Here is a 17,898-nt window from a genome sequence, read left to right as displayed (position 1 = left end):
CCTGCGGGCCGGGAGCGCGGGTCCTGCGCGTGCCCTGCCGGTGTCTGCGCGGGGGGCGCTGGGACCGCGGGGAGGGGAGAGGGCGGCAGCTGTGCTGCAGGACGTGCCGGGGCTTTTCCGTGCGCCTTTGGGCTCGGTGCCTTTGCGGGTGTGCGGCGGCGGGTCGGGCTCTGGCGGTACCGGCGGAGCCAGTGTCCAGGGCAGCGGTGAAGTCCGCGTGCGTCTGCTGCCCCCTTGTGGCGGCGCCCGGCCCCGCAGCCGCCGCCCGGCGCTGACTCCTGACTGCCCCCCGCAGGCTTGGCAGAATCTCTGGGTCACCGAACAGCACTTTAACTTCTTGAGTGAAATCCCTCCCACTTTTCGGATCCTCTTTCTGCACCACTCACGGGACAGGTGAGGCCTTCTCTCTCCTGTTCTCGGGCTTGCTACCCAGGCTTCTGCCCGCTAAGGTCCCTGTGGACACAGCACGGGGCTGCCAAGCCGAGGGACAGACAGGCCGGCGGGGGCTGCCCGCTGAGGGGGGCGGCGGGGGGCGACCGTCCCTCTGCCACGATGGCCAGGCTGGCCCGTACGACCCGGGGAGGGGAGAGGGCACGGTGCCACCTCCCGCCAGCACGTGGCCCTGGTCTGAAGTTCACTGCTCAAGTGGCGCAGAACCCACTGGTCTGGGGAGAAGCTGGTGTCCCAGCCTCTGGCAGCACCGCACACAGACCCCCCAGGGGCCGGTTTTAACCCTGTGTCTGACTTGGCTGAGGCACCGCAGGGAGGAGGCTCCTGTTCCCAGCAGGGTGGGTATGTGGCACAGAGTCGGCCTCGTCGTCGGGGCTCCTCTGGGATCCCCGGAGCCGGGCTTTGACCCCACCCTACGTCCTGCCAACAGGACCCATCTGTATGGTGCTGCCTACGAGAAATCCAAGTTCATCCCCGCAGCCAAAGGCAAACTGCCCCAGGTTGAGGGTGAGTTCTGCCGGAGCACCACCCTCGGGGTGTGTGCAGGGGTGCGCCCACCAGCACCAAGGCCGAGCGTGCGCACCCGTTCCCACCCGCGGTCCCCTCAGCCCCGGGGGGCGTTCTGCGAAGCCGCGTGTGGGGACAGCGGCGGCGTCTGTCTCTGCAGGCTCCTGCAAGGTGACTCGGGTGGCCGTGAGCCCAGCCGCCTTCTCCTCCCTGTTGGCCAGTGCCCAGCAGTTCCGGGAGCACACCCAGGCTGAGGCACACAGTGAGGACACGGCCCTGAGCCCAGGCTTGGTGAGGCCCCGAGCCCGGTGCCAGGGCTGCTTCCACCCCGCAGGGCAGGGTGCGGAGGCCTGGGCGAGGACCACCCCCCAGGCGCTGCTGGACGCCGGGTCAGGCTCCCCGACCAGGCACGGGGCCAATCCTTGAGCCAAGTCTGTTGCAGACGCCTCCGCGATGCTGGCAGAGGAGTCGGGGGTGGGAGACTGCTGGCTGCTGAGCTGGGTCTGTCCTGGGGGGTCGCCTGCAGGGTCTCGCCCCTCTTCCCCTTTGACGCCTCTGACTGCGGCTGTCTTTGGGGCAAGAAGGAGTCAGAGGGCGCAGCCCTGAGAGGGGAAGAACACGCTGTGCAGAGGCTCGCGGAGGTCGTGAAGCCCATGGAGGAGTATCTGAGGCCACTGTTCCCGCTGCTCAGCTGCCCCCCGGAAGCCAGGTACCCATCGAGGGCTGATTCCTGAGGAGCTCAGGGACAGGGTGCGGAGAGCAGGCGCCGTCTGGATTGCCCGAGCCCTCGAGGTACAGGGTCGTGTCGTCTCTCTGTCCCCACAGGTGCACCCAGGTGTGCACAGGTACAGGGACACCCAGGGCTGCGGGGCGCGGCCTGCAAGCACTCCCTGAGTCCCAGGGCCAGCTGAGTGACTGGCTGTGGGCGTGGGAAAGTCAGAGCTGTTTCCTTCGTGGAAACTTGCATCTCTGAGGCCACAGCGCCGTAGGCTTGGTGGGATTCTCTCTGCGCTGAATCGGACCGTTCGATTAAACGGGAGACATGCACAGGCTCTTTGAGAACAGAAGCCCGGGCTCTGTCCGCCTGCCGTCGGAAGGAAGTCTGGCCCTGCTTGAAACCTTTTCTGGGGGCGTCCCCGCCGTACGGGCCCCTGCCGCCCTCTGAGCCGCTGGCCTGGGTGTGAGAAGGAGGGGAGAGCACGGTGAAGTACCTGGCCCCTTGGGTCTGTGTTTGGTGGGAGAGAAGGTAGGGGTCGGGCAGGTGAACTTCCCTGATTGGCCAGCAGGCCAGAGCATCCTGAATCCTGTGTGTTCACATCCTGCCTGTTGTCCCTGCCCGCATCTCAGGAGACCGGTCCCCAACAGCGGGCCGGGAGAGTCTTGTGGCCCTCACTGCCCTGGTGGGAACAGCCTGAGGAGATGCTGTCCCTGTTCTCAGTGATTTTCATGGAGTTTTTAAAACTGAATCTCTGCCTTTGCCTTTCAGAGCACTGATTCCCACAGTTGTTGCGGATTTGGGAAAATACAAGGGCAAAGACAAGGAGAGGGAAGAGTCCCTGCCGCAGGGTGAGTGGGGCCCCAGGTCCGTGTCTGTGGGATGGAGGCCGGCAGAGCTGCGCTCTCTGTGGCTGCAGCGGGGCCGCCGGGGGCAGCCTTCCCGGAAGGTTCGCGCCACCCCGCCACTGCCCACGCGACCGCAGATGCCCCTGCCCTGCCGGATGCCCGGGCAGAAACCATGGTGACGTCGCCGTCACCCTCCTGAGCACGTCAGACGGCAGGAGGGCAGACGGGCCTCCCAGGTCAGCAGTCTGCTACTTTCCTACGTGGAAGATGAAGTGCTCTTGTTTGCTCCCCGCCACCTGCCCCGTGGCTGAGCCACCCGGTGCCCGAGGTCCCAGGCCGCGCCGAGGTGTGCAGCTGCCGGGAGCCCAGTGACCACTTGTGTGACGGAGCTTCTGCCCTAAACGTTCCCAGATGAAAACCCGCTAGACTTTAAGTAACTTGACTTTGCAAACACATCAATTCCACTGACATGTGTGGTGGCCTCAGCCTTTGCACCGGTTTCCCGACGGCTGGAGAAGCCGCGGTGTCAGGGGAGCGCCACTACCCTTCCTCGAACGGAGCTGTCCCCAGAGGCCGTGGCCCCTGCCTGGACGGCCCTCGGGGAGGGGGGTTCGTGCAGATGTTCGTCCCTTGAAGGGGCTCCCTGGTGAGGCCGCGGAGCCTGGGCGGCCCTCAGAACCTCAGGGGACCCGACGTCCCCATGGCCTGGCCTCTGTCCAGGTCCTGGCTGTGACCCGGCCGCACCGTCAAAACCAGCGTGTACCCCCAAGACGGCGCTGGCGTGCCTGCGAGTTGTGCCCGGCTCAGATCCTTTCCGCGTCTCTTGCCAGGCGGGGGCTGCGCAGCAGCCAGACGGCCTCAGTGGCGAGGGGCAGAGCCTGGCCCTCAGGTGTCTGCCGCTGCCTTGGTAGCCGCTGGCGTTCCCACCCACAGTGCAGCCCGAGGTCGCAGACAACGTCATCCTGATCGCTGACAGGCACCTTCTGGAGCTGCCGTTAGAAGGTCTCTCTGTGTTCGATGAAGGGATGGTCTCCTCCGTGTCACGAGAGTTTTCTCTCCAGATGCTGTGGAACCGCCTGCATAGAAAGGAGACAGGTAAGAGCTACACTGATACTTGACTTTAAAATGCAAATATTTAAGTGACTTTCACGATAAGAGAATGTAACTCTTGTCAAAAAATAGTTATCAGATGTTACCATACTTCTCGAGGCCCTGGTTCATTCAGAGAACACCTGCTATGAGCCGGTGCTCTGTTAGGTGCCAAACGTGCCCTGAACAGGAAATTTAACTTTGTTCTTGGCCTCACATACTTCTGTTTCAAAGGAGGGGACTGGTGCTAACCAACCAACTACACAGTTAGTCATCAATCAGATGATGAGAGGCAATGAGGGAGAGGACAAGGGGGACCTGGCTTGGCCTGGGGGTGGCTGGGGACTCAGGCATGATCATGTTCTGTGACTTGGATGTGCCTGGGGTGTGAAAATTCTCCAGGATGTACACTGGTGCTGTGTGCAGTTTTCTGCATGTATGTTGCACTACGATAAATATCAAATTACATTAAAAGTAGATAGATTGGACTTTTGTTTTCATCCAAGATGAGGTGACAGGGACCAAATTTGCCCCTCCAGCTGGAACAACAAAAACTCAGACAAAAATACATGAAACAGGGACTTCCTTGGCAGTCCAGTGGTTAAGGCTTCACCTTCCAATGCAGGGAGTGCAGGTTCGATCCCTGGTCGGGGAGCTAATGTGGAATTGTAACAAATTCAATAAATACGTTAAAAATGGTCCACATCAAAAAATAAATCAATAAATAATTTGAAAAATATCTGAAACAGCGGTTTTCAGATATTGGAGAACAGGCAGTGGGGGACAGCAATCCCCAAGAGAGAGAAACAAGCAGGTGAGCCCCAGCTTTCTGCCTGGAGAGAGTCCACAGGCTGAAGCACATGGTGCGGGGGTGGGGGGCCAGGCAGAGCCTGGCGGTCTCCCCGAGGCGAGGAGACGAGGGGCTGGGCACCCAAGGCGGTCCTGGGAGGAGAGACCTGCAGAGCGTCCCCCTCAGTCTTCTGCTGAGAGCCGGTCAGTGCAAGCGTGTGTGGAGACTACAGCCAGAATGGGACACCTTACAGTTCACAGCTAGCAGGTACAGGCCTCAAGGGATCAAACTATTTCCAGGTAACTTAACCGCATCTCGAAATAAAGCTCAAGATGGGTAGAGTGTTTTTAAAAATCCAGGACCCAACAAGGGAAATTCAAAATGTCTGACGTCCGATCAAAAACCACCTGGCATGCAAAGACCCGTGGTTGAGAGAAAAGCCAATCGAAAGCGAACCAGAGGTGACCCAGGTGACAGTTCCTGGAACTATAATCCAGGTGTTCCAGGAGGCGGTAAGCAAAGACACGGAAGATGTAAAACGGACCAGAACTGAACTTCTGCTGAGGAGGGACATGCCCTGGGCAGCATTCATGCAACTTGACACGACAGGAGAAGAGACTAGTGAGCCTGAAGAAGTAACAGCAGGAAAAAACTGAAAAAAAACAAAAACAGAAACAGAGACAGAGCACCAGTGCGCTGCTGGACAAAGTGAAGTGGCCGGACCTGCCTGTAACTGGAGTCTTTGCCGGGGGAGCATTTGAGTTAATAATGGCCAACTTCTCCCAATTTTGATGGAAACTGTAATCCTGCAGACCCAAGAAGTTCAGTGAATCCCCAACAAGACATAAAACCATACCAGGGACCATTGTAGTCAGGGTGATTAAATCCAGCGACAGAGTATTTTCCAGGCAGCCAAGAAAAGAGACACATTATATATCCAGAAACAAATACAAGAGAGTTAGCAGACTTCTCGGCTGAAACAATGCAAGCCGTGAGGAACGGCTTTAAATTATTAAAGAAAATATCTATCAATGCAGATATTTTTGAAAATAACTCTCAAAAACAATGGTGAAATACTTTTTCAGAAATAGGTGAGCTGAAAGAATTCTTCCCCAGCAGGCCTGCCTACCCCACAAGAAATGCTTCAGAGTGTTCTCCAGGCAGGAGAAAAAGGGATGGGAACCTGCATCTGCAGAGAAAGAAACACCAGAGACTGGAATTAGGCGGGTCAGTATTTAAAGCTTTTTTCTTAATTTAAAATCTCTTTAAAAGATTTTGACAGGGGCTTCCCTGGTGGCACAGTGGTTGAGAGTCTGCCTGCCGATCAGGGGACACGGGTTCGAGCTCTGGTCTGGGAGGATCCCACATGCTGTGGAGCAACAGGGCCCGTGAGCCACAACTACTGAGCCTGTGCATCTGGAGCCTGTGCTCCACAACGAGAGGCCGAGACAGTGAGAGGCCCGCGCACCGCGATGAAGAGTGGCCCCCACTCGCCGCAACTGGAGAAAGCCCTCGCACACAAATGAAGACCCAACACAGCCAAAAATAAATTAATTAATTAAAAAAAAAAAGATTTTGACAGCTTGGAGTGAAAAATAATAGCAACGTGTCGTGGGGTTCTACAGCATTATCTAAATGTAACTTGTGGGGCAGCAAAGGCTGGTGGGGGGTGGAGAATGGAGGCTCGGGCTACTGGACCAGCACAGCCACTGAAAACAGAAACAAAGAGGTAGAGCTAGTACACAACGAGGAAGTCGAAATGGAATCATAAAAAAAAATATGATTAATCAGAAAAAGGCAGAAAAAAGAAGGGACATGGAACAAAGAAGAGACAGGACAAATAGAAAACAAACAGCAAGATGGTGTGTTTCCACCCAACCACATCAGTAATCACAGTCTCCGCACAAGGTCAAAACATCCCAGTTAAAAGGTAAAGATCACCTTTGGGAATGGAAACGCAAGGTCCCAAACATGCTTCTTTAAGGAAATCAGCGTAAATAAAAGGACGCTCATGGGCCAGATACAAAGGACGGGAGAGAGAACAGGTCTTGCGCCCCCAAGAGGCCACGGTGCTGGGCTCACCAGGAGCTGCGGGCGGGGCCTCGGGCTCAAGCCCCGCCTATCTGCAGCCCCTGCTGCTGGCGAGCCCAGCCCTTCCACATTTTATGGGCCGTTTGATGTCCTCACTTGTGAAAATCTGTTCTAGTCTTTGGCCAGTTTTTCTCTTGGGTTATCTGCCTTTTGTTCTTTAGGTTTGTATAAATTTTCTGATCATTTTATGAACTACAGATGTCCTCCCAGTCTGCAGCTGGTCTTTTCACTCCTTTGCGTGGTACCTCTTGGTGAACAAAATATTTGAATATAGTCCAATGTATCCATCTTCTCTTAACAGCTGGTGCTTTTGGAGTCTTTTTATAAAGAATATTTTCTTACCTGAAGATCATGAAGGTTCTGTGATGTCTTCTAAATGGGTCTCTCTTTTTGTCCTTCACGTCTTCACGTACCTTCCATCCGAAATCGGTTTTGCACACAGTGTGAGATAAGGGGCAGGTCTCTCTTTCCCACGTGAGTCCCCCGCTGTGCACGCCCCATTCACTGAAAGGGCCTGCCTGTCCCCACCGCTCTGCGCCGCCAGCGCTGTCTGGAAGAGCAGACCACCCCCTGGTGGGGTTAGCAGAATAGCGGCCCTAAAGGTGCCCACGCCCTGACCCCGGGCCCAAGAGGAGGTGTCCTGATGTGACAAAAGGGCCTTTGCAGATGTGATTCAGTGAAGGGTCCTGAGATGGGGAGACTGTCCTGATTGTCTGGGTGGCCCAGTGTCATCGCCAGGGTTCTGAAAAGAGGGAGGCAGGAGGGTGCGGAGGTAGCGGAAGGGGCTCGTGGCGCCTCTGGAGGCTGGAAAAGGCAAGGGAGCCAATTCTCCTCCGGAGCCTCCCAAGGGAAACAGCCTCCCTCGCACCTGGACTTTAATCCAGTGGGACCCCTTTCGACTCCTGCCTCCAGACTGTAAGGTAATAAATTGGTGTTGTTTTAAGTCCCAACATTTGTGGTAATTTGTTACAGCAGCAACTAGACCCTAATACAAACTCTCACCATAAAGTAACAAAAATACTGCATAAATGTGAGTGAAGTCTTTTCAATGCATTACGGAGTGGGGATAAAAAGGATTCTGCAGGTCCCAGAGTGAAGTGTTCTCAGAGCCTTGAACCCTTCAGGCTGGAGGAATGCCCTTTGAGTGTTAAATATTCATGGCAAACCTTTAAGGATAATCACGAAAGAGCATAACTGGTGTATAAATTCCAAACCAGTAAAGAGGGAAAATGAATAAGAAAAACAAGTGAACCAACCCCTCAGTCGAGTTACAAAGAGCCAGTGGTGGAGACGCACACACGGAGCAGGGAGGACGGAGAACCCACGGGTGAAAAGGTGCTGTGGCCCATCCATTAGATCAGGAACCAAACCAGTGAGTGCAGCACACCTGCCGACTAAAGACACCGTAAACAAGAGCACATAGACAGGATTCCGGTCACGTGAGACTCTCCTGAACAGAAAGGGGGCACAAAAGCCAGAAAGCAGAAGAGCGGAAAGAGGAGCCGGGCGGCGAGCCCCCAAAAGGGCCTCCGTCGCACTGTCCGCCGGAGCCGACTTCACCGCCGCGGGCGTCCGCAGGGTCATCACACAGTGATAGCGGTGAAGTTCGTGGGAGGATCAAAGAGCCTCGAAACGGGAAGCAGCAAGTAACAAGCACCGGGGGCGAGGCTGGTGGCCACTCCCGCGATGGGAGATTCCCGCACGCCCCCACGACTGAAAGGTCAGACAAGCAGAAAGAGCGCAAACAGCGAGAATTGCGGCAACGCACTTAACAGACTTGGCTTAACGGACACGTGGGCCCTGCGTCTACAACTTAGAGACTCCCATTCTTTTCAGGTGCACGTGAAACAATCACAGAAACTGGCTGAGGCCACATGTGGTTAGGTTAGAAACCAGTTCCCAAAAGACGGATTTTTTAAACTCCCATACATCTGGAAATTTTAAAACACTGACTTGTAAAAACTCCCGGGACTCAGAAGAAACAATGATAGAAATGCCAAAGATGGCTGGATGTTACCACAGCAGAATCTAGAAGGATCCTTTAGCTTTAAATGCTTAAAGGATCACGAACAGACCCCAAAACAAAATAGGAAGCAAAGACAAAAATTAGTTATTTGGGAAAAAATGACCTCATAAAATAGACACATTTGGGTGAGAATGATCCAGAAAAAAACAGACAAGACATAAATAAACAATATGAGAAATACAAGAGACACCAGCTCTAAAGAGCATCAGAGATTTAAGAGAATAAGAGAATATTATGAACAACTTTTGGACAATATATTCAAAAATACTCGGAGACTCAAGAAGGAAAGAAAACCCAGCGGCCTCATAGCGAAGAAAGGACGATCAATACATTTACATTTCCCCACAAAAAATATTGCTTTTACCATTTTTCTGTTGAATTCTACCAAAATTTCAAGAAACCGTTCATGTCAGTCTATACATGTCTCCCCAGGTAGAAGAAAAAAAAAGCCATCCTTCTGCTGGCCAGTCCAGACCCTGACACCCAAACTTCTCAGGAGTAGCAAAGAAAGAAAGAAACATGTAACATTTCATCACCCAGTCTGACCTTAAAAACTTACAGGTATCACAGAGGAACAGATTAAAGGGAAATCGAACTTATAAACATCCAAGATGATGCAGGAAAAAAAGCATTTGATAAAATGCATGCATTCGGGTCTTCCCTGGTGGCGCAGTGGTTGAGAGTCCGCCTGCTGATGCAGGGGACGCGGGTTCGTGCCCCGGTCCGGGAAGATCCCACATGCCGCGGAGCGGCTGGGCCCGTGAGCCATGGCCGCTGAACCTGCGCGTCCGGAGCCTGTGCTCCGCAACGGTAGAGGCCACAACAGTGAGAGGCCCGCATACCGCAAAAAAAAAAAAAAAAAGCATGCATCCGTAATAGAAATTCTTAGCAAACCAGGAGTTCTTCTCATCCTGGTGGAGAAAGCCATCCAAATCTAGGGCAAGCTGCTTCCCAGCGGTGCCCCCATAAGGCTGGGACACGGCAGAGAGGCCCACATCAGCGCTTACATCTCTGAGGCGGCCAGACGGGAATGAAGGAAACTGGCATTATTTCGGTTACCTTCACCAGAATGGGAGCACAGCGGGGGCAGGCGTAAATACTCCTGCAAGAGGGAGAGGGGCCAGCAGGGCCCAGCCCTCTGCGACTGGGCCAGCTCAGCAGGTGCACCGGCAGGTGCCCAGCGTGGTGTGTGACGGGCAGCCGCATGGGCCCGGGAAGCTCTGGCGGCCGTCCCTTTCTTGAGGTCCCCTGGCCCGGCCTTTCCCAACCCTGTGAGCCTTTACCTTTGAGAGATTACTGCCATTTCAACCTCACAAAAATGGAAATCAACTGTTCACACCACTTCTTGTTGTTTTCATTGAGGTGAGATTCACGTAATATAAAATTAACCATTTAAGCATTCGAACGTCGTGTACCACGGCCTCTGTCTAGTTCCAGGACATCACCACTTCTTGTTATTGTCTCAACAGAAGGGAATGTGAAAAAGGAGAGCAGAGGTAAAGATCACAGAAAGAGAGGCACAGCAAAGAAGGGAGCAAAGGTAGGTGGTCGAGGCCCCGCTGAGGCGGAGAGCCGGGCGGGGCCCGAGGTCCGGCCGTGCCCCCAGGACGCATCCCCAAGGACGCCTGCCTGTCTTTGCAGCGCGTCGTGTCCCGGATCATCCCCCCCGACTGCATCGCGGTCGACGCGGACAACTTCAGATGTATCCTTTGCTGCTGCTTCTGCCCCAGACAGCGAGCGTGTGGTCCTGTTTCTCCTTAACCAAGGCCCAGTCGTTGTGGACCCCCACGAGGAGGCCCGAGGCCCAGGTGAGCCCTCCCGCCCACGCACAAGCCATACGCCGCCCACAGCACTCGGAGCATCGTGGACCGGGTGCCTCGGCCTCTGCTGCCACCCGGCCCTCCGTCACCTCCTGCTACACTGACGGTGGGCGGGAGGGGGACACTGGTGTGCTCCGAGACCCCGCCCTCACCGTCTGCGGCCAGTCAGGGCGACAGCTGTGTGACCTGGGCCCGAGGCGGCGCCGTGCCCCACTCCGGGCCTGCGGCTGTGGCTGAGGGCTGCCTCTGCGGCTCGGGGACAGGATTCCTCAGCTCCTCTTTTGCTGAGCTGGTGTTTTCAGCTCTCCACAAAGGAGGGAAGGAGTACTAAGATTTCCACTCCCCCGGGGCCCCCGTCTGTGAGGGCCCAAGGCCCAGGCCGCCCTGCCACGCCAAGAGCCGCCAAGGGCACCGGGACCGCCCGTGCCCACACGCGCGGTGCGCCTAAGTTTTCTCACCATCCGATTCTGGCTGCAGAAATGCTGACTCCTGTCTCCGTGACCCGGGAAATTTTGGAAAGATACCGAGACACGTTCACTGCGAGATGGGCGGGGCATCTGGGGAAGAAGCAGTTTCCCAGGTTGGCATCTGGGTTCCTGGGACGCCGTCCTGCGGTGGCTGGGGTGCGCCAGCCCGAGGGGCGCTCCGCATGCGGCCCCTTCCCCCCTCCCCGTCCCGCCGAGGCTCCCTCCTGCCCTGACCCCCACTTCTGTCCTGTCAGACCCTTCCCTCTGGTGCATGGAGGCGCCTAGATCCCCAGATCCTGGATGCGGACCTGGGCCCCCGCCGTGTGTGCGCCCCTGCACAAGGGCCGGGCCCCTCCAGGCGGGGCCTCGCGGAGGGGGCGGGGGCCCCAGAGGGCGGGGCGCGATGGAGGGGAGGGGCTCTGTCGGGGCGGGGCCCAGGAGGGGCGGGGCCCTCTGGGGCAGGGACCTGGGCTCCTTGGCCGGACGGAAGACCCTCTGCGGCTTTTCAGAGTAACCGCCTCGGGGGCAGGGTGTGGAACGGAACGCGGGGACGGTCTGCTCCGGATCGCGTCCTTAGCCCGCGGCTCCCGCAGGCACCCACCCCGGGTCTCTCTCCTTCCCTTGGCAGCCAGGCAGAGTGGGAGCAGCTGCTGGGCAGCTGCGGAGGCTTTTTCTTCTACGGGATGGAGAGCTTCCTGTCCCACATATTGGTAGAAAGGTTGGCCGCCATGAACTTGGAAGGTGAGACCCCCCCAAAAGCCCGCCTCTCTGCCAGACCCGCCGGCACAAGTCGAATCCACACGGGGACAGAGCAGGGCGCCCCTGTGTCTTATCAGGTGGCGCCCCTGTGCTCTGATGGCGGGCTGGGGGGGCGCTTTAGGAAGGCACAGCGGGGCCTGGCCAGGGTCAGGCGTGGGGGGTCACCCCTCTAGGGCTGGGCCTGCAGAGCGCAGGAAGGCTGGGGGGCGCTTCCGGAAAGTGCTGGTCGCAGCCCCTCCCGCCAGTTGTTCCACTGGCCCCTGCGCCACCCAGCCCACCCCCAGGGTGCCCGTGAGTGTCGTCCGGCCTGCCCTCAGGTGACCTTCTCCTGAGGGGACTGCTGGGTAGCTGGCCACTGTGCACGGTTGAGTGGGGGCCTTTTCAGGGACCCCTCAGAGAGGCCCCTACCCTTGGGGTGTGTGGCACAGGTGGACACTGTCCGTGGTCGGGATACCTGAACCCAGCCCGTCACCCCATCTCCTCCCTAGGCCCTGCCGATATGGGTGGGGTCTGCACGTTCTTACCCCAGGGGAAGGTAGAAACAGGCTTCTCTGAAACTTGAATTCTAGACCTTCTCAGACGAGCGGTGAGTGACACTGAAGAAATCATAGGCTCCCAGGCGCCTGTAGGGGTGACAGCATCGCTGGGTGCCCCCGCCGTTCCCAGCCAGGCCTGTCCTCACACAGCTGGAGGCTCTGCCCCCTCTGGGGACGGCCCCTGACGCTTGGCCTCAGCATCTGTGGGGCTTTCCGCACACCCACATCCAAGAGCTGCGTTTTGGACACTGGCCCCGTTTCAGTGGGCACACGGGGCCAGGGCCACCGACGCCTAGCCCCTGGCAAGCCGGAGTGCCTCATGGGTGGCCTCTGGGAGCCAAGACCCCTCTGCGAGGCAGGGAGAGCTGTGGCAGGCCCCGGGGTGGGCTTCCCTCCCTCGCCCGGCCCGGTCACCCAAGGAGGACGTGAAGGGTGTGGGTCGGCCAAGGCAAATAACGGCCGGCTTGCCCGTGCAGCCCACGCGACCCAGGACGGGGACGAGTGGTGTCAGAGCCTCGGTCGGGTCAGGCCGAGTTCCCGCTATCCTCCTCGCCCTGGGTGACACCCCCGCCTGCACGGCGCCCTCACCCTGGGTGCCCTGCCACTGAGCCGCCCCTCCTGTGACCACAGAGTGCCAGATGGTGGTGCTGCTGGACCTGGCGCGGTCCTGCGAGAGCACGCGGCGCCGCGTGGAGTCCTCGCAGAACAAGAGGTGCCCGGGGTCCCCTCCGCTCGGGCTTAAGCCTGCAGCCTGGCCTCCGGCAGCTGACGAGGGACCTGGGGGGGCATATGAGCCACGGCTGTCCGCCTGGGGCACTGTCCTTGCACCCCCTGGGCAGCTGGGATGCCGTGATCCGGCCCCCAGACCCTGCCTGGCAGAGTCCCAGGGCGGGGGGATGGATGGACGGCGCCTGCCTGGAACCTCAGGCAGCTGGGTTTGGGCCAGGAAGCAGACGGCTGGCAACTGGGAGGACACCCTGGCTTCAGGGCTCCCCGTGTCACCTGTCACCCCCCCCACCCAGGGCCTCTGTGGGCTGCAGGCGGGCGGAGCAGAGGACACCCTCTGGCGGGGTTCCCCTCCTGGCCCCACACCCCATGACTGGGAGCGCCCAGGGGGACTTGGCAGGGCTCGGAAATGCCTTTTCTTGTTAAATGGTATTTAATTGTGTGGGGGGCGGGGGCGGGGGCGGGGGAGGAATTCTCGGTTCTTTCGAGAACCCTAAGAGCTGTCAGTCCAAATACGCGGTCCAACACTTGGCGCTCTTCGGGCTGTGGGTGGAGGAGGGCTCGGACCGGGCCCTTTGGTGCTGGCCCGGCCCCCAGGAGCTCGGTCCCCTGCAGCGCACCCCGACTGTCCTTGGAGGGGCCCGTCGAGACGGCCGTCCTCCTGAGTCTGGTGGGGGTCAGGAGCATCGTGGCGAACCAGTGGCCGACGGTCCTGCGGGACAACGCGACGCGGGCCAGCATCCTGTGGGAAAGTGAGTCGTGCCGGCAGCCGCCCGTCCTGCAGCCCCGCGGGGCTCCCGGAAGCCTGTGGGCTGTTAACGGTCCCTCTGAAGGGCTGCTTCTTCTCCAGATCTGTTGACAGCTGGCAAGCCGATCGGGAGAACGACCCGCCTCCTTCAGAAGAGGGGAACCGGTGAAACTGTCCACCACGGTGATTAGAAACGGCCCTCCCTCCTTGCTCGTCCCTCGGGCTGCAGGGTCAGGGGTCCCCCACTTCTCCCGTTTCTGCACAGCCTCCTACAGGCCACTGCCTACAGTGAGATCTGGCTTCGAATGTCTTTACGGAAACACACATGGGTCACTGGCACGTCTTCATCTTCAAAACAGCTCAAGTCCCACAAATCCAAAAGCCCTGGTGTGTTCTCTGGGAGGCGGGGAGCCCACCCACTCCTCCTTCAAGGCAAATGGAGCCCTGAAGTCCATGTGTGGCAGCGGCCTTACACGCGGATTCTGGTGTAAAAACCTTAAATGCAGCGCGAGGGAGTCTGAGCTTTAGCAATACGTTGATTGGAGAGTCTACCGTAACTAAGAAAGGTTCATCCCAGGGTCATTTAAATCATGAAATTTTCAAATATACAAGGCGAAAGGGGCTTCAAATTCAAAACTCACATGGTCCACGGGTGCCCGGGAGGTAGTTGCCGAACAACAAAAGCTCGTGGAGCGAGTGCGCAGATGAGCGAGTGAAGGTGTGAGGGGTGGGCGAGCGCTGGCCTCTGGCTGCTGCCTCCGCGCCCGGCGTCCCCGTCCGGGCTGCGACCAGCGGCAGGGCCAGCAGCACCCTCACCTCTGCTGTGCTCCCCGCATGCGCCGTGAGCCTTGGTTGGGCCGCAGGCATCCTGTCCCCGTGAGCCCCGCGTTTCACAAGCCCGCCTGCTCTCCCCACAGATGAGGCTCTGCAGACCTGGGAGGACAGGCTGGTGCTCTTCCGGCCGCAGCCGCAGAGCTCGGAGCGGCTCCCCGTCACCCTCAACCTGGTCCTCTACGGGCTGCCACACCAGGCCATCGTGTGATGGGGCCGCGCCTCCCCACAGCCCGTCCCCACCATCCGCCATCCCCCTCCCTGGTGTCCCCGGCCCCTCCGCCCGTGACCTCCTCCCAGGCTGCGCTGCCAGAGCCCACCCCCACCCCGCCCGGCCCCCGTTCTGCACAGGGCAGCAACCTGCTTCTCCCTCCACGGTGAAGCCAGGGCCCTGTCGGCGGGAGGAGAGCATCTTGGGGGGCTCGACAGCACGGGTTGGGGGAGGAATGCGTCCAGGTCCACCCCACAGCGGCCTGGGCCCCCGGGTCCCTTGTGCCTCGGCTGCTAGACCAGAATCGCTGGGAGGCAGAGTCTGTTGAAGTGCTTTAGTAAACAGCTGCGTCACCTCCGAGCTGTGTTTCTGTGCCCCTGGAAGCAGGGACCAGCTCTGGTTCTGCACCCCCGGCCGACGCACACGCCAGCACTGCCCAGCACCTCAAAACTCAAAGAGAGGAAGTGGCTGTGTGAAATGAGCCCCCAGGCCTCCCCTCCCTGCCCAGAGCTTTCCACGGGGTGGGGACTCACGTCCCGGGCAGAGGCGACCGTATCCTCAGGGCTCCCAGGGTCCCAGCCCGGGACCTCGCCCACTCAGTTCCACGGGGCTTTGCCAAGGAGATGTGAGGGGGTGGGACGTCCGCTGCAAATGCATCTCAGTGGAGTGGCCGGCACTACCCTTGCCAGCCCTGGCGTCCCGGGCAGGGGGCAGGCGGGAAGAGCCAGTGGGCAGACTGGGTCCAGGACCTCATTTCCCCTGAATCACGGGACCAGAAATGGCCGTGTGAACATGCCAGGAATCCTCGGGGAGGCGGGGGCGGGCCTGCGACGCCCTGTTTGTCCTGCTCCTCGCTGACCACTCCTGGTGCGTCACAGTCTGTGGTCACCTCCAACCACCGGGCTGGGAATCCCTGGAGAGGGGCACTGTCCAGCGCCAGGCCGTGGCGGGGCCAGCAGGTGCTTGCAGAGCGAAGGGATGAGCGGGCGCGCCTCGGAGGCTGAGCCCAGGAGGCTGAGGGCGTCACGGGCTGCAGGGTGACTGCAGCTTCCAGAGACGGGAGTGCGGAGGGGCCCCATCCCTGATCTCAGAGCCCCCACTACTACGGGACGTGCAGCAGAGCCTCCTCCAGAGCTGGACGTCCAGCCACCACCTGTGGGCACCGCTCTGGGCAAAGTGAGCCCTGGGAGAGGCCACTGTCCCCAGAGGTGGACACTCAGCTGGAGCTGAAGGTGGCCATAGGAGGACAGATGCCACAGTCACCGGGAGAGCTCCTCACACCGTGCCCAGGCCAGCCTGGCCCACGTGTGGGCAGCAGACTGGCCAGGACCCTGCGTCCCGAGAGCCCCCAGGTCTGTGGCTGAGGGTCGAGGGTGAGCCCACTCCTGGCCTCTCTGGGGTGGAGCCAGCCCATTAGAGGGCGCACAGGCTGGGGCCGGGGAGGGTCAGAGCCCCTTCTGGCATGGGTCCTGGCAGGCAGCCCCCCAGATCCGCTGAGGCCAGGCCGCAGAGTGCACGGTCTGGGCCGCTGGCCCCGGGGCTGCTCGGGTGCCGTCTCCAGGGCGCCCAGGTGTTCCTGGGGCTCCCGGGCCCGTCCTGCCAGGCTCCGAGCACAGGTGCAGTGTCCACACAGAAGTCATGTCCCCAACCAGGCCTCAAGTCCCCTGCCTGCCTCGCCTACCTCTGGGGCCACGTGGCAGATGGAAGAAGCCACCCAGTGGCCAGAGGATGCCAAGTCCCAGGCTGACTGACACTGGTCACTGTCCCGTCTGGGCTGGGAGGCCCAGGAGCTGAGCACGTGGGAGGTGGCACAGCAGGGGAAGGTTCCCCTGGTACGTGAGCAGGCACGGAGCTCCGTCCTGACCTCGTGCCCTGGACACCAGCTGGCGAGACTGCATCCCTGCGGCGTGGCCTCCCTGCTCCTAGGCGCAGAGTGAGCAGTGCTGAGATTCCTGGGCCGAGACACACAACAGCCCAAATAGTAAAAAAAAAAAAAAAAAAAGGCCCAAATTAAGACCGAGATAAAATATCATTACCATATCTACTAAAACAGCTAAAATGAAAGATAGCGACAAACACCAAATGCTGGGGAAGATGCAAAGAAACTGGGTCTCCCATACGTTACTCCTGGGAATCTAAAATGGGGCAGACCCTCTGGAAAAGAGTTGGGCAGGTTCTCGTAAACTGTGGGTGCAGTTAGCATATGGCCCAGCCTCTGCATTTATCCCAGAGAAATGGGAACTTAGGTTCACACAAACACGTGCATGAATGTTTATAGCAGCTCCATCCCCTTAGAGCAAAAACTAGAAACAACCCAAATGCCTTCATTTCTAACAGTTAAGCAAACAGCACATTTACTTGCTAGAATGCCCACGAAGGGCTGGATGGACCTCAAGGGCGTCGTGCTGAGTGGAGAAGCCAACATCAATGAGATCACGCCCTGTGGTATCGTTTATACAACATCCTCAAAGGACAGAACACCTGAGATGGAGAACAGGCCCACTGGAGCCTTGGGGCAAAGCCACGTTCTGTGCCTCGGTTGTGACAGTGACACAAATCTATACATGGGATAACATTTCACAGAGCCCCTCCCACACACTGACACACAGAGACAGACACACAGAATACAGACACACACACACACACACACACACACAAATGCCTGTTGAAGTGGTGGAAACAGAACCGGGTCCACAGCCCGGATTGCAGCACCAACCTGGGCTCCTGGTTTGCCGCTATCTGGGGCAACTCCCCAGCGGAGTGTGTGCTGTGTAGGACGCGCTGCACTGCCTTTGCTATTTCTGCAACTTCCTGTGAATCTATAATTAATTCACCATAAAATTTTTTTAAAAGCTCATCTTTGATTAGATTGGGAGGTGGTGATTCCCCTCCTTTGTGTTTGATTTTTTTCCTTTTTTCAAATATATACACATGCTTGTTCCAGTTTTTTTTTTTTTTTTTAAAGCACTAACTAATGACCAGGGAATAAATTCAAATCAAGCAGCGTTGGAAATACGAGCTTTCTTCTAGAAAGATGTTGGCAGCCGCCCAAACAACAAGAATAAAAGCTTCTGGGAATATTTCATCTGTGCAGTGTCACATTTTTCACCTGGTGCTGCATCTGCTCCTGTGAGAAATGTTCAACGGTGAGTGCCGTTCCGTGTACCAAAGCCGCTACAATAACTTTCTGAATTATGTCCCAGCGACATAACAAATCACAGCATCAATTAGCTCCTATAACAGAAGTGGCATTCCGTAATATATCCAAGCATGAAAGAACTGCG

At 58.2% G+C, this 17,898-nt stretch overlaps 1 protein-coding gene across 1 annotated transcript in view; it reads left to right on the top strand.

Moving 5' to 3' along the window:
- Positions 1–14,614, top strand: part of CFAP46 (cilia and flagella associated protein 46) — a gene marked incomplete at both ends in the record, with an annotated part of 92,703 nt that extends 78,089 nt beyond the window's left edge. Inside the window, 15 exons of the mRNA XM_082673264.1 lie at positions 296–393; positions 881–957; positions 1,118–1,248; positions 1,542–1,666; positions 2,444–2,523; positions 3,454–3,615; positions 9,986–10,056; positions 10,158–10,218; positions 10,289–10,324; positions 10,814–10,916; positions 11,432–11,544; positions 12,729–12,810; positions 13,440–13,576; positions 13,675–13,755; positions 14,490–14,614. Coding sequence (XP_082529390.1) covers positions 296–393; positions 881–957; positions 1,118–1,248; positions 1,542–1,666; positions 2,444–2,523; positions 3,454–3,615; positions 9,986–10,056; positions 10,158–10,218; positions 10,289–10,324; positions 10,814–10,916; positions 11,432–11,544; positions 12,729–12,810; positions 13,440–13,576; positions 13,675–13,755; positions 14,490–14,614 — 1,482 coding nt within the window. The remainder of the gene's footprint in view (positions 1–295; positions 394–880; positions 958–1,117; positions 1,249–1,541; positions 1,667–2,443; positions 2,524–3,453; positions 3,616–9,985; positions 10,057–10,157; positions 10,219–10,288; positions 10,325–10,813; positions 10,917–11,431; positions 11,545–12,728; positions 12,811–13,439; positions 13,577–13,674; positions 13,756–14,489) is intronic.
- Between the last annotated feature and the right edge of the window lie 3,284 nt (positions 14,615–17,898).

This window comes from Grampus griseus, assembly GCF_964374135.1.
Source record: "Grampus griseus genome assembly, chromosome: 16".
Taxonomy (NCBI): Eukaryota; Metazoa; Chordata; class Mammalia; order Artiodactyla; family Delphinidae; genus Grampus; species Grampus griseus.
Note: the sequence above shows the minus strand (reverse complement) of the source record. Positions and strands in the feature narration are given on the sequence as shown.